The following is a 16,354-nucleotide window of genomic DNA, read 5'->3' on the forward strand; positions in this document are numbered from 1 at the left end:
GGCAGGGCTGGGCTGTCGTTCCCCCTCGCGGCTCCGGTGCCAGGCCTGACCACAGGCTCCTGCGCTGGAAGGGTGTGCCCCATTTTCTAGCTTTACAGATCGCTGCCTCTTGCTCTCTGCCGCAGTCGCGCGCCTCGCGGCGCCACTGCTCGCTGTGCACTGCTCCGATGGAGACTTCAGCAACAGCAGCTCTTCCTCCCGGGCAGGGGGATACGCTTCTCCTCCAGAGGAGGACCGCACGCATCTCTCTCTGCTCCCTCGGCACCATTTGGAGCTTTTAAGCCCTTCCTGCTTGTTTCCGTCGGTGTCATGGTGCCTGGCACCGCGCCCATAGGCCTCCTCACGGACCTCCTGTGCTTTCTGACCCTTGCTCTCCAGTGTTTCTCAAGGCGCTCCCCTAGTTCCAGCACAGGAGACACGCTGCTCCTCATCTGCCCAAACACACGAGGCTCCTTGAACACCTCATCACAACTGTTGTCACCTCCGTGACTAGGCACTCGAAAGACGAGGGCTGACAGCGCTTGGACCAGGCGATAACCCTACCCAGGAGAGGCTGTGTGGGACCCGGCCCACGCGGCCCCCTTAAGCCGCCCGGCGGCAGGGAGCCCCCCTGCTCCCTCTGCGTGTCCTCCAGAGCAGACGAGAGGTGGCCGCCGCTGCCAACCTAGAGCGGTGTGTCACCACTTCCGCTTCCGGTGCCGCCATTTTGCCGTGAGACAGCAGCGAGCGGCGGCGTCGGGATGTTGTCTACTGTTGGTTATGAGGACTTCAGACCTGAGAGGGCTTACGAGCTCGGCGCGCCCGTGCAGCATCGCTTTTCGCCCTACACCTTTAACGGAGGGTGAGGAGCCGCAGGCGGGGGGTGAGGCGGGCTGTGGCACTTTTTTTCCCCGGGGGAAGGGGCCCTGAGGAGGGTGGCAGTAGACCTGGTCTTCCTTGTCTTGCTCTTGCTTCTCTCCTGCGTCTTTTGTCTCCCCTTACAAGTGCCTCTTGGTAGAGAAGGAGGGGTAGTGCCGGGGAGAGCTGGTCTCGCCCTTGCCCTGGGCAGAGCGTCCTGCGAGTTCTTGCAGCTCTTGGGCACGTTCTAGCTTGGCCCTATGGCTTCCTGAACTTCTGTGGGCTAAAATAAGCACCTTCCGTTCCCCATAGGGTTGTTTGTAAGTGGCTCAGGAAACACATGCACTGGTGGTATTACCAGCCTTTAAACCTGCAACTGGGTTGAAAACTGCCTTGTCGTAGCTGTTAAAGGTAGGTGATGTTTTACAGGCACTTGCAATGAGTTGGTGACAGGATCTGGCCAGGATAGTGTTATTTAGATTTTTTTAATTTCTTTTTTTTCTAATGCCTAATTGTCCTTTAGGACATTTGTTTGTTACTTAATGGTAGCACAACATGTGGCAATAGCAAAATGAGTTATTTGGAAATAAATAACATCGGATTTAAAAAGTGATGATAAATGTAATGATATTGATGTTCACTACTTGATTAGAGTGTTTTTGCTTGGAGAGGCAAACTGTTTTAGAAGGGTGCATCTTTCACTAGCAAGCATCTAAAATTACTAGTCCACAGAGTCTGTTTTTTGCACTGTATAGAAAACTGTTTTATCAAGTTTCCATACAGTATTTAGTTCAAGTAGCGAATCACATACATATATTTTCTTCAGTGTCTAGTATCTTCTTTCTCCAGTCTTGAGTCATGTTTGGGGATGTGCTTAGTGGGAAACAAGCAAGGAATATAAGATGTATGACAAAATGTGAGTCTGTGTATGGAACTACTATAAGGTGTATTCCTCTGGTGCCTAAGAAAATATTTGTGCTAAAAGTCATGATTATATGAATATTCTCCTTCAAGGACTGTACTGGCGATTGCTGGAGAAGACTTTTCTATAGTTGCCTCTGACACACGACTGAGTGAAGGTTATGCAATTCACTGCCGGGACAGTCCAAAATGCTACAGACTGTAAGTCCACATCTTGTAAGAATTGAAACATGGAGAGAGCTGTAGTGTTGAGCATGTCACCTGCCTGGAATGATCTGTTGCTTTCTTTAAGCAGAATTTTCAGGAAAAAAATGGTAGGAAATTGATTTTGGAGTTATGGGTGCTCTTGCTGTAATGCAAGATGTGATGTGATGTGGTGTTGTAAACACAGCCAGATTTCTTGTTTTATGCTGTTGAAGTTAGTTGATAACACAATATTTTTAGCATGATACAGGGTATTTAGCACGATGCTAAGCACATAAGCTTAGTAGGTTTCTTGTTTGGTTGGTATTTATTTATCTGTCTATCTGCTCTGGTTATACAGAAGTACTTTTGTCTTAACTGTAGCAAAACTTCATACTGTGGTAACTCATTCTGATTCATCAGGACAGCTGGTGTTGGTACACAAATGTGCCCACTGCTGCCAGTTGTGCTGTGCCTCTAGTCAATCATCTGGCACTTTGAAGAGGTGTTTGTTTTAGGAGAGGTAAACCTGTCAGTAGTTCCATTGTTGAACGTTTTATGCTCATTCTGTGTTTATCTCAACCCACCTAGATAGTATCCACATAGTTAAAAATAATGTTGTTTACATTCTTTTGACTGTAGCAGGTGCTTACCTAGGCTGCCATCAGCTGTGTAAATATTTTTTGGTTATGTTTGTATTTTGTTTTTTATTGATGATACAAGATCATGTGAACTTATATTTCTCCTGGCTAACTCCTTACTGTATCTTTGCCTCTGATTCTGTCCAGGTGGACATTACTGCAGTACAGTCTGTATACTGCACATGATGGCTTTGTGTAATTCTAGTGACAGGCTGAGAGAACATTTCAATTTAAACTTTTTGAATAACTGCTTTGTGTTAGTCTACAAGTGTGTGAATGTTTGTAGACTCACCAATTTACTAGAAATTAAATTACAAACATGCACTCCTGTAGTTAACGTTCATGCAACATTTGGAAACTGAGCAATGAACTGACCTTCTGTAATACAGCCGCAATCAGGTAACTTCTGTTTGGTGTCACAAAAAAAATACCTACAGCATCCATAGACATCGGTGAAGTCCTGCACTTAACAAATCCTGTCCAAGATGTAGGTTGCAGTTACCTTTCATAAAGTATTTGTTACTACTACATTTTAGACAACTGCTTTTGATAGCATTAGAGAACCTGAAAGTACATTTGATGTATTCATAGCAATCTACTGTGTAAGTAAGTGGCATGGTTCATATTAAATCTAAAATCACAACAAAATTTTGCCTTTTATAGAACAGACAAAACGGTCATTGGATGCACTGGTTTCCATGGTGACTGCCTTACCCTCACTAAAATCATTGAAGCAAGATTAAAGGTAGGTAACTATCTATCTTACTGGTTTTAGAATTTACATTGTTATTATCACATTTGAGACCAATAGTATGGTATGTTTTAAAATACAAGTTTTGTTGATTTTCTTCAAGCGTCTGTGTCACAACTGTGTTCTGGTGAAAGATCAGGCAGGGAAGGTAGATGCTCTATTCTTCCCAAGTGTAACGTCACAAATCGAAAGACTGGGAGATGTGGAGAGGAAAGTGTTAATGAGGCAACGTATATTCTTTGCAAAACTTTGGAGAAATGTTAATGTTAATTTGGGGCTTGTAAGAAAGCCGGTGTGTTTTCAGTCATCATGCTAGTTAATAATCTTGCGTAACACAAGACTTTTCTGTAGTGAGGTTGCAGAAATGTGATTTTGATTTAATGTTTGACTTTCTTCTTGAACATGCCATCCCACTTGCAGATGTACAAGCATTCCAATAACAAGACCATGACTACTGGAGCTATTGCAGCAATGCTGTCTACAATTCTGTATTCTCGGCGTTTCTTCCCTTACTATGTTTACAACATAATTGGTGGACTTGATGAAGAAGGTAGGACTTTAATTACAAAACAAGAAAAAGGGGCTAAATTCCTGTGGGTGAATAGCTATTCTTTTACGTCTTGGGTGGTGTACTGATGGAATAACAAAGTTTATGGTCCTATTCCTAACACCTGCCTTTAGGCATTACAGTACTTGGGTCAAATCCAAGTTATGCTTGTGACTTGTTACCTAATTTCTGCTGCTAACTGGATCTTCCCTTTCTGAAGGTCTGAAAGTCTAAAAACTATTATTTGATAACAATTGAAGTTTGTTAATCTCTCATACTTTATTGTAGACTGGAACAGTATAGCAGCTTCTGGATTTCTTAATTATGTCTTCAAAGGAGATGCTAGTATTAAAATTGTATATATCTTACTCAGGCCTCTGAGTGTGGTAGAAGCTACTAAATATGAAGATTTACTCCAGAGATGTGTTTCTACAGAGATGTCTTTAAATGTTAACTAACCTTTAATGAAATCATGACTTTTACGTGGAAGCTATAGTTTAACATACAGATCTTGTCGGACTACAGGGCTCTTGGCCAGTGATTTGGTTGAATTGCTAAAATACTCTGGTCTCTGCATTTGAGCCGAAGCTCAGAGGTGGTCTTGTTTACACAGTTTCTTCCTCAGTTTGTTGTTGCTACTAAGTTTCACTGCTTTCCCAGTCTTGCTAAGACATGTCTATGATATGTAGTCTGGAAAGGGATTAGTCTGTACTGTGTAATGGTAAATTTCAGATCATGAGGGTGCTGGAACAATTGATAAGAATCAGAGTGCAGATTTGTGTGCGTGGGCTTAATTTGGGTCTAGCAAAACTGTTTTGATTTAGTGTTACATTCTGGATCTCTGCTAGCTTTCTCAGGGCTGTGCAGCCACCTGTGCTGTGCTGCCAAGTGCCCTGGCCAGTTTATTAGATAGGGTGCAGCTCATCTGAATAGAAAAGCTGAGCTTGGCCAGGTACTGTGTTTTGGCTAGCATGTCCTCGTCAAACCCTAATGGCTTCAGAGCTGCAGTGCATCTGCATCTCTCATGTAAGCACAAGCTAATAAACTTTGGACAACTTGGCCTGACTCCAGAGGTGAGTGTATAAGAGACCAAAGCATCATCCCAGGTTCTGGGAAGGCAGTGCAGAGACATCCGAGCGTGCTCTCTGGAGGTAATTCAAGACATGTATAGTTAAATGGCTAAATAGTATAGATGGCTAAACTGCCTCTGTTTGCTTTAGAACCAGCAGAGCCCTTTGTGCAGCCCTGTGCTCTAGCATATTCTCCTGCTTTGATTATTCATCACTTTTTCTGTGGTAAGTACTGTAGAAAACGTCTGTTAGAGCATGGCTGTGATGTAAATGTTGAAAATAACCTTGCATATAGTACCAGGCCAAAACCATAGTGAGCCTACTATAGAAAACAGTCTGGACATACTGTAGTGTTCTTTGGTTGAAGGTCGATGAGATCTGCGGTACTCCAGAAACTGCTTATGGAGAACATGTTTGGATTGTGATTAATTTTTTTTTTCCCAGGGAAGGGAGCAGTATATAGCTTTGATCCAGTGGGCTCATATGAGAGAGATTCTTTCAAAGCAGCTGGATCAGCAAGTGCAATGCTGCAACCCTTGCTGGATAACCAGGTAAAATAGTTCTCTTGCCCCCCACCCCTTTCATTATTTCAGTAAACAGTTGTGACACTCAAATGTAGCTTTAATTCTGGGGGATATTACTTTTGGGAAAAGCTTTAAATGTGTTGCAGGTAGGACCTGTTAATCTCCATACATTTATAAATTTTGGGGCTTCACCTTCTCAGCAGAAATCGAAGTTTTGCTTTAGAATCTGTTCAGGTTTCTAATAGGTTGCAAACAGTGGGCTGTGTGTTTAACATACAGGTAAATATTTTAATTGGGGATTTATGTTTCCCATAGAAGCTGTTCAAGCTGTTCAGTTTTTTTTCTGTTTGTGTTTTTTTTTTGTTTTGTTTTTGTTTGGGTTTTTGTTGTTTGTTGGGATTGTTTTGGGAGGTGGTGTGTGTTTGATTTGGTTGTTGTTTTGTTTTTTTCCTATCTTACAGTGTAAGTATGCCTGTTACTTAGCATGAAATAATACTGATTTATGAAGATAGAATTCATAGGTGTATATAACAGATTTTATCACTTAACATACACTTATTTAGAAGTCTTAAGTTTTGTACAACTTGGACACAGTTATCTAAGTATGTTCTTACACAAAACTGATGATAGAAAGTTTTGTCTAAAATACTTGAATATTTTAACAGTTAATTGCAGCTGGTAATTGTTGAGTGAGAGAAATACCAAAGCTTGTTTTACAAATTTTACTTGCTGACATTGGTGTTGGTACTTAGTTGAGCCTGATACCAACACAACTTTAGTGTTCTTATAGTTCTTATTAGCTGAGAAAGGATGATTATTATTATTATTAATTGTTATTATTTAAAGAACTCCAGATTCTCAGCTTTGAATTAATTTTGAATTTCATTGACTGAGAAAAATAAAGTATCTTCTGTGGAATTAAAGTTGTCATAGTAACTTTTTCTTACTTAACGAGTTTGAGGCAAAGTAAGTGACTCTTCCCTTTCTTTTCCTGTTCTGGTGCTTAAGTTGGACACTTGAGTTTGTCAGCTAGGATACGCAGTTTAATAGGACCGGTTATCCTCCAGTCTGTTATTTTTGAACTTTAGGTATGTTGATGAATATTTGCTTTTAAGAAATGTTCCCAGCTATCAATGACCAGATAAAAGGCTTGGGTGCAGTTCTGATACTGCTAACCCAGTGAGCAGTGTCTGAAGAATTAGGTGGGTTCAGTTCTGAATGTTCATTGTGATCTTGTAGATGCTGAATGGGCGGGAGGAGCAATACTGGCTGTATACTTAATCTGCCTCTAGTTACTTTTGTAAGAGTATCAGGAGTGGCAGAGTTCTGATGCTGATCATGCAGCTGTGAACTGTGTTGAGGAATACGTTTACCAGCTTTGGGTTTCTAAAACAGACCAACCATTTCTACTTTTGAAGTTGTCTAAATCTGCTCAGTCTAGTGGAGACTGAAGCAGCTTTCATGCTAGATGGATCATACTTCCCTTAAAACGCATTTTCGTCTTTTCTTAGATTGGCTTCAAGAACATGCAAAATGTGGAACATCTACCCCTGACCCTGGAAAAGGCTTTGCAGCTGGTTAAAGATGTCTTTATTTCTGCTGCTGAGAGAGATGTGTACACTGGGGATGCACTTAAGATTTGCATTGTCACAAAAGATGGAATTAAAGAGGAAATTGTCCAATTACGAAAAGACTAATTCAGCTTGCTTATAAACATGTAATCTGTGATGTACTATTTACCTGTATTATGGAGACATCTGTCTTATTAAAATTTTTCAAGAAGCTTGACTGCTGTAGTGGTGAATATTTTCTTTGTTAGAAGGGATAGTGGTTTTAGAAACCAGAGCAGTTCATGATAGGGAAGCGGCTAAGAGTTACAAGTCAGTTTCGTTCATCTCATCTTCATCTATTGATCGATATAATCCCAGTCTCGGTTTAATCCCCATCTCACAATCCCTTATGCTACAATATGGTGGAGTTTAATTTACTAAAATTTAGGTTCACAGACTTGCCTGATAATGCTTTTGGTTCAGCCTTGGTTTACTGAGAAAAGCATTGTTCTGTTTGTGCTGCCTTCTTTGTGCTTTGTAACTTGCTTTTCCTATCTTCTCCTTTACCTCCCTGACATGCTGTCCTGACATTTGACCTCCCTGTACCTGCAGAGACTATAAATATGAGTCGCCTGAAACCAAGTTCTCTGTGTAAGAGGGAAGAATGCTAAATGGAGTCTTCCAGAATTTAGTCCTGGCTCACCTCTACGTGTTTCTGTTGATTAATGCCAAAAACTCTGGAGCATTGCATTTTTCTGGCTACTGATGGAAAATAATTTAGTATAGGGATTTCTGAATGCCTTTAATATTTGGGGGCTTTGTTAGCCATACAACTGCTCTTAATTCTTGGGAAATCACATCAAGTGTAGATTTTGTCTAATGTGCTCTGGAAATTGGCTTGAGTACTGGGACCTTTAGAAAACCAGAGCTGTATCAGGACATATAAAATATCTTATTACTTGAGGTGGCATACTTAGTTTTTAAAAGAACAATTCTGCTGATATGTTCGACTATATAGTAACTGGCTTTGGTTTGGGCATGGCTGTCTGCCGTCTGTGCATTTTTTCAGGTGCTGTGCATTTTTCCTAGCTCTGGCTGCTCTTCACCGACAAAGATAGGTTTTCTGGACAGTTTAAATAGTGGGTAGTATTTGGAACCTTAGTAATCAAACACCTAGTGCATTTAAACTGACTAGCTGTGTTAAGGAAATCCAGTGAGTGGGAACTTGGAAGAGCAGCCATTTCCCAAAATGTTCATGAAAACACTTGACCACTGGGTGCCACTGTTGGGCAGAGTAAAGAGAACGCCTCATCTCCTGGGTATTCGGACAGTCTGAGGAGTGGAGCTTAGTGAAGCTGAATTCACTTGGTCACACAAGTCAGAACTTCCAGATGTGTTCAGGTAATTGTAAAAGTCATCTTAAATAGACATGGTTAGTTGTATAAATGACTGTGCAGCTATGTGCTGTTCTGTACTGAGCAAACTGCACATGTTGCAATAATCGTAAGAACGGAAAGCTATCATCTACCTAAAGTACAAATGAAATGTGTGCTTTCACTTCTATAAAATGCAATTAAAGCACTTTGACCCCAGCTATCTTTGATTCCATATTTGTGTTGAATTACTCAAGTGTTTCACAACAGCTTGTTACAGCTTCATGCAAAGTTGTGGTGAAGTCTGCTGAAACTAAATACTATTTAAGTGGTAAAGAAAAGCAGCTGAAGGCAACAAATTGACATGTCTGCCTTTGGGCTCTATCTGTTTGCAGTATGCAAGATCTAAACTGCGAAGAGAATGGCAGCAAACAAAGGGAACTATCTAATTTGTACCTGAATTAATTTAATGTTCATACAGGATGCCAAACGTCTAGGAGAGTTGCAGTGATTCAGTAAAAAAACCAAACAAACAAAACACACATGAAAAAGAATTTTGGATGCCTTTATATTTAAGGGTAACATTTACATCCAAAACAAATGTATGTCCAACAGATTTTAGGAGTTACTTGTTCCAGTTTGAGGCACCTAGGCTTTTCTCTGTAAGATGTTTTGGGAGAAATACAAGGTGATTAAAGTGTTAGGTCTCATTTTCAATCTCAGAAGAGATACAGCCTCAGATATGGGGAATGCAAGTTTTCCTGCTGCCGTGTGTCAGTGCTGCTGTCCTGTTGGAGTACTTGCAGTGGATGAGATGGCCGTTTTGTACCCTTTTCAGTTTCCCATTTCCCTGCAGAGTCCATCTGGCTGAAGGACCAGCAGGGGGTGAAAGGTTTTTCACAGGCCCATTGGACTGAAAGTACCAGATTTCTTTTACAGAAGCAGGTAGCACTGCATTTGTTCACTCTGTGAATGGGTTTTGAACCAGTGATATAGGAAGCTTTGGTCATCAATTTGTTTTTTAACTTCCCAGTTATGGCCTGCCCTTGTAGCATCATCACAGTTCATGCTCAGTTGGGAATTGCTTGAGTGGCAGAAGATGTGTGAGTACCAAAATGTTCAGGGGTTGCTCGGCTAGAAGTTAGGGCTTGTTCAATAGTATTAGAACACATTTTTAAATTACAAATGTCAAATGTGTCTTACAATAAAAGGCATAAGAAGGAGGGGTTTTTTAAATCCACCAAGTTACTTCGTGACTGTCATCGCCAAGGGCTGGAAGGTAGGAATGCCCTGACTGTAACTCAGTGCTGTACCTATACTTCCTATGTATAAATCAGGCCAGTAGTTGTCTCACACCATGGCTACAATATAAATTAATAGTTTATGAATCACTTTGAGTGTTATCTAGTTACAGAACTGTCTAGGCAGGTATGCTGTAGAGGTACAGCTAGGCAGAACAAATGCAACAATACCACTTAGGCAGCATCACTAGAAGCAGAGATCTGGGTTTGGCAGATCTACTTGGCCGGGGATCAGATGTCTAATACAATTTCATGTAAGAGAGGAAGAAGGGAGAAAATGTGTATCTTGCAGTACCTTTTCTTAATATTAATGATGTGTGTTTTCAAGGGAGAACTGTGCTGCAGGACTTGAGTAACCTTGGAGCGAGCACTTCTAACCATCTCATTCAAGAACTTGCAAGTGACAGGGTGGGTAATGAGGAGTGTGTGCAGTAGCAGCATCAGCTAGCTCAGCTTCATCTGCAGCAATAGTAAGGGCCACCTTAAGATGGCACTAGTTAGTTGCTGTTACAGGCTTCAATGCAATTACACACTGTGTGGGTAAAACCAGTCATACATACTTTACCAGTTTCCCACTATAATGTGCTTTGCAGTACTGTTTATTGAGGGGACGGGAGGCTTTATTTTGATCTCAGCCAAATGGCAGCACACTGTTGCTTATATAAGGGACTGTACAAGGTCAGAATCAGTCTTAAAAACTAGGTTTGTATTGAAGTAGATCTAGGTTTGATTTTGAATGTTTTCAGCCCTATTGTTTATGCATCAAATCCATTTTGTGTACAAGAGAGAGGGCTTGTTACTATGGAAAGTGAAAGTGCTTGATAGGACATAAATATTGCATATGTGCTTCTAAAAGTTTAGTTAGCTATATCAGTTAAGGACAAGTTTAATTTTCCTTCAGTTAACCCCAAAACTTTATTAACTCTGAATCAGAAAATGGTTGCTTTATAATCCAAATACTGAGGCTGCTCACTCTAGGATGACGTTTTCCTTTCACAGTGAGTTATGCATGTAATACTACATATGCCTCAGTGTGATGGGAGTCAGGAGCAGTTTGCTTCTATTTAATTGCCATTTCCAAGAGAAAACCATTTAAATGGAAATCATAAAACACTATTTGAAGTACAGCAGTTTGAAATGGCCCTGCTGCAACTTATTCTTTTACATTATTTATTTACTTAGAGGACAAAGTTGTATTTTCCCACACTGGAAAAATGTCCTTGATACCCCAGAATCATTTATCCTGCAAAGCAAGAGAAAGCTGCCCTGGCAAGTGAGCTCAGTTTAGTAATTCAGGATTTTACAAACCTATGCTTGGGGAGAGGCAGCAGGAGCAAGTGGGGGATGATTAAAGCAGTGTTCATGTGATTCTGAGCAAAATAAAGTAGTCCTGTTTCTCCCCAGCCTACTAGAAGATAGTTTTAGGAGCATAAAGTAATTGCTGCATTGGTCAGGGTTCTTGATCAGAGTTGAACCAGCTTTTGAGTAGAAGGGATTTGGAAATGACAGTTTTCGAATTCCTCTTTCTTTCAGCTATTGCTTTTGTTCAGTGTGAACGTCCTTTGTTTTTAGGCCATTTGGGGCAGTCATAACCCAGACAATATGGCACATGGGCCTGAAGCTAACTACAATTTGTCTCCAGATCTGCCTTCTCAAGCCAAATTAGTTTTGAAGAAGAGGTTTTGCCTGTGTGAGTGCAACAGTGAGACCAGCTTTACATACTTTCAACTGTAATATGTAGTTAGTTTAATTGTATGGACCATTTTATGTGCACTTCCTTTTGTAAGCAATTTCAACAAAGTATTCATAATTACAAAAACATGGTTTAGCAGAAAAACAAACAAAAATCTTCAGTATCTTTCCTGTTAGGCTGTTCTTGGCCCTTTTCCTAATAGTTGCTGGCAAAGTTCAACTTCACTGTTCATTTTAGTAGGCTCAAGTGGGGGTAGGGATGGACTTCACTGTAGTTTATGATAATTAATATTCTTTGGCACAAGACACACAATAAAGGGGTACTAGTAAGAGAGTAGTACCAGAAATTCAACCAGTCCTCTGCATTTTATATCAAAGAAGCTTAAAAGGAAAGTTAAAAAGCAGTGTTGCCATTTTTACTGAGGAAGAGGGACAAGAAGTGGAAGATTGCAAGTTGTACTGCAGTGTTATAGATATTTCATGGCTGGAGTAAAATGCTTTAGGTTTACCTGAGACCTGACTTCTCTGAAATTGAGACACTAGTTCGGTGATCTCCTTGGTGGTTCTACGAGAAGACACTGATGTGCTGGTTTACCTGGGTGCCCACCCAAGTGTAGATATGTGACATCTGCAGTGCCTGGCCCACTGAAGTGGCTTAGTTGAACAGGATCACAGCCCCTCTGGACCAATGCTCTGTATAACCAGGCTTAGTTGAAAACCAGCTGTAACTAGCTTGGCAATCAGGCCTGGTGGATGATCAAGCTGTTTATTGATCTTCCAATACTGTGTTCTCCTACTGGACACCCTGGGTGACTCAGCTGAATGCTGTTCCCTTCTCTACAGCCAACTGGGCTACTGATGGAGCTGTACCCAGCTGAGGGGACCTAGGAGGTGAGAGGTACTGTAGAGTGCCTCAGGAGTCTGTCTTCTAACAGTAGCCCAGTGTTCCAGTAGAAAACGTACTGCTATTTGTAACTTGCTTATGCAGCCCTTGCAAAGAACCTCATGCACTGAGATGCCAAAAAGTTAAAAGGCCTGATGGAGGGAGAAAAAGGAAAAGAAGAGAAGGGGGTGTCTTTTTCCCAGGTTTTATATAAGCAACCTCTTTGGAGAAAACTGCATTCCAGTGTCGCTGCCTTATGCTTGATCGGAACTTTTCTTGACATATACCCTTGAATGCAGAATGGTTAACACAATCTCCATTAAGTCCCATGGCAAACAAACATTTTGGTGAGGCTGGTATTTGTTTGCTAGTTGCAGACAAGTCGATCTCATTAGAACTGCATTTACAACTTTGGCCAAGTATTTTGAAACCGGTTGACATGCACAACAGCTGCCTGAGCCGGAATGGCATTCCATTCTCTGCCTCCATCTTATTAGCACAGGGGATGGGTTGATTAATGACAATTAGATGGGATTTTTAAAAACGAGAGATAATTTGTCTTTGGAAGAGCCATGCAGTGTGTTTCCATTCTCTGATGTTCAATAAACCACAAAGTCTGGGGTTTTATGGCTTCTCACAAAAGTCAAGAGAAGTGCTCACCCTGAGCAAACCCACAAAATCTGAAGTAAAAACACTTTAAAGGGTGATGTGAAGTGTTTTCAGCTGGTACTTAGTGGGGCTTTCACATTAAGCTGCTCTTTAAAAAACCCAACCAAACAAGAACATTTCAATGGTGACACTCAAATTTGTCTCATACAATTCCAACACGAGGATAGGAGAAGGAAAACCTTGCTTTCCACACTGTAAGGCATGTTAAGTGATCCTGGTGGACAGGAGTCACACAAACTTACATGAAGACCAGTGTGATGTGGCTCAGATTGGGCTACACGATCATTAGACTGGTGTATAACAGAGTTTATCTGCATTCCTTAAATCTCTGAAGATGTCACCTGGGTGCCCAGTGTCTCCTGTCCTGTTTCACCCAGAGCACGTACTTGATCAGAGCTGAAAGCATTTCCACAGGTCTGCAAAGCCCCCGTTTCCCATCTTTTTTCTCCAGGCCCTCAGTGCAGAGCTGTGGAGCTCACAGCCTTGAATAGACAGGTGGCTCTTGATTCAGTGAAGGTTATTGCATACAAACCATCAAATGTATTTTGTTTGGCTCTAAAGCCTTTAAAATCAGGGACTGCAATGCCCTTCTCTCTTAAGATGCTTCTCTGTCAAAGGGATGCTCTCCATCAAACTCAGTAAAGCACCAAGATGCACTTCTCTGAGCATCTGGGGAGTCACAGTGGCTAAAGCAGCATATATATACTGGCATTCACATGCCTTATTTAACCCATAAAATGCCTCAGAAACATTTGAGAGGTTTCTGGCGGTTTAGATTAAACCCTGTGTTGAGTTTAAACCTGGTGTTGACAGAAAGCTGCGCTCATTTTTACTCTGTGCACAAGCCTGGAGCTCAGAGCTCCAATTCGTCCTCCCAGATAAATTTAACTACGGTGCTAGAAGTTACCATTGCAGTTACAGTGAAAAGAGGAGAGTGAATCAGACTCCTGAAATAAGTGAGGTCCTTTTGCCTTGTTTGTTCAGATTAAAACAAAATAAAAAGTTGACTTCTGATAGGAGAATGCACTTGCAGGGATTTAACATTTAACATTTTCACTTGCACAGGTAGAGGGTTTTTTCATAAACTCTTTCCATTTAAAGCATTTTGGAGCTACTCCAAGAATTTAGTTTCTATTAGAGACCTCACAAATCTGCCCTTTTCTTGCACCATTTCCTCCTCACACTCTTGGTAACAAAAAGAACATCGAGGCCAAGCTACCTATAGAGACTAGTGGATCTTGAACTGGACAACTTGAGTGTCCAGTTGGAGATCCCAGAAGTAGTCTTGAGTCTGAACTGGTGACTAAAACTAAAGCTTATTTTAACTGCATTGCTCCAGTTCATCTCATTACAGAGAAGGTAAAGGCAGAGGTGGTCTCATACATTCAAGCTTCACCCTAGAAGCTGTAGAATTAGTTCACAAGAGATGCAGCTTCCCTCTGTACTCACATCCCACCCCGCGTGCAGGCGCTTGGTCAGCCAGTGTGGCTCTAGCTACAGTGTTGGACTACAGGATTGCTGCCTTGTAAGCTCTGATTGTAAGCTTTAATGAGACAACCAATTAGATGGCTTGACAGACCATCACAACAGTGACGCAACCGTGCTCAAACCCCATTACACAAGCAGCAGCATTTCAAAGAACTGCTTTAAAAGAAAAGTCACAGAATAGCTCGCACACAGCCCTGAAAACAACAACATCACCCACAGGCTGTGCAGAGCAAGGGAAGGGCTGCAAGAGTAAAGGCAGAAACAAGTCAAAGGAAGTAGTCCAAATACTGGTTTTCCCTTTCTATAACTCAGCATGGGCACAGCTTATGTTTCAGGTACCATCCCTGAAATATAACCGCTTCCATAACTCCCACGATATTGGTCTAACAGTGCCTACAGAGAATTAGAATGTGGCCTTCGCAAAACCATGTGAGCACAAAATCACTTGTTCCAGGCGGTGCGCTACCCTGTCCTATAGGTACTGACTGATTCACAGGGCTGTATTCACTGATCCTCCCATACCCACAAGGCATTTCCTACCCGAAAGCCAGAAGAAGTTTTTATCATCTCAACCTCTGACTTCAGAGGATCAATGAACCTGGATTTTGGAATTTTCACTCCTCTTCGTCCTCCAGTCAGGAATTATTCATACATACCTGCTGTACTTCCTGGTATGAACTAGGAGACTGGCCAACCCCACAACTTGCTACAGGCAAGCTCTGTGAGTGCTTAGCCCCAGACCACTTGTATTTAGCAGGTTGAGCCCAACACCTTAAATGCCACAGAGCCACTAAGCCAGAAGCCAGCTAATAAAGGACAAAGTTGCCGATGCAGAGTGTGCAGTTACAGTCCTCTCCTCCAAAAGAGAGGCCAAATAGAAGGTCCAGCAGGCTTGGCAAGGCCCCACTTGTCAAACCAGAGAGCCTTTTACAAAACTCCTCTCCTTTCCAAATGATTCCCTTTTCCTTATTTTTACATATGTGTCAAGGAAGATCCAAGACTAACAAAGAGAGTAAATGAAAGTTGCTGGCTACTGATACTACTGTGGCTTGTCAGTGTTATTTTCCCCAAATTAAAGACTCATACACACCCCCTGCTTGAGCTGCATGCCATGCACATCAGAGAAGGAAAGACTTAAGCGGATGCTGAGAGGAGCATCTGTTCACCTTACCCACGAGAGTGAAGGACACCCCTATGGTGCTGCTGTAATACACTGAGATAGATACAGGCAGTGGGGGCTCAAGCAGCTGTGTGGAACATCTGCTCTACCCTACAGATGCTGTCCAAAGTTCTCTTCCTAGACTACTGCTAGTCATTATTCAAAGTATGACACAGAGACACCTCCTTTGCCATCGACACTGACTGAGCCCTGTCCCAGTAAGTTGTCAGTGGGAAGCTTCCACTGAGCACTGGGAGGCACCATACTGTGGTTTCAGCCTCAGATCCAGTAACTAACATAGCTGGAGGTGCAATGCAGGCCACCACAGGCTGCAAACTCCCTGCCTGCTTTCCATGTTAGCATAAATCACTTTGACACCACGTGAAGCATCGCTGCCAGCTCCGGCAGCCTCTCAGGAAGATCCAACAGACTACAACATGTCAGCGGGAATTTTGCCTTAACAAGTCCAAACCAAGCTACCCTAACCCTTGCAAACAAAGAGCAACATTTCAGGAGAAGAACAGATGAACTCTGTAGCACTGCAAACTGTGTCCTCATTTGTTTCTGCGGGGTAGAATACCTTGCCAAGCAACAGGTCATTAACACGGAGATATAGCCAGTTTTCAATAAACTGGTGCCCAACTACTGTGGTATTAAATGACAACCTAGTGCCTAAGAGCATCAGTGAAATCAAAGGATGTCCCATTCCTTCCCACAGAGCAGTCAAAGCTCTGGAGGCTCTGACATGCACAGCAATACAAGATA

At 41.9% G+C, this 16,354-nt stretch overlaps 1 protein-coding gene across 1 annotated transcript; it reads left to right on the forward strand.

The window, feature by feature from the left end:
• Nucleotides 1–645: 645 nt before the first annotated feature.
• Nucleotides 646–7,262, forward strand: PSMB1 (proteasome 20S subunit beta 1). Its single transcript, XM_062641760.1, has 6 exons — nt 646–841; nt 1,852–1,959; nt 3,246–3,327; nt 3,754–3,883; nt 5,395–5,501; nt 6,986–7,262. Exons 1-6 carry the CDS (start codon nt 741–743, stop codon nt 7,169–7,171), a joined length of 714 nt encoding a protein of 237 aa, XP_062497744.1. The 5' UTR covers nt 646–740; the 3' UTR covers nt 7,172–7,262.
• Nucleotides 7,263–16,354: the final 9,092 nt, after the last annotated feature.

Source organism: Pezoporus occidentalis, unplaced genomic scaffold, assembly GCF_034315485.1.
Source record: "Pezoporus occidentalis ecotype Australia unplaced genomic scaffold, CSIRO_AGI_Poc_V1 ctg7, whole genome shotgun sequence".
NCBI lineage: Eukaryota > Metazoa > Chordata > Aves > Psittaciformes > Psittacidae > Pezoporus > Pezoporus occidentalis.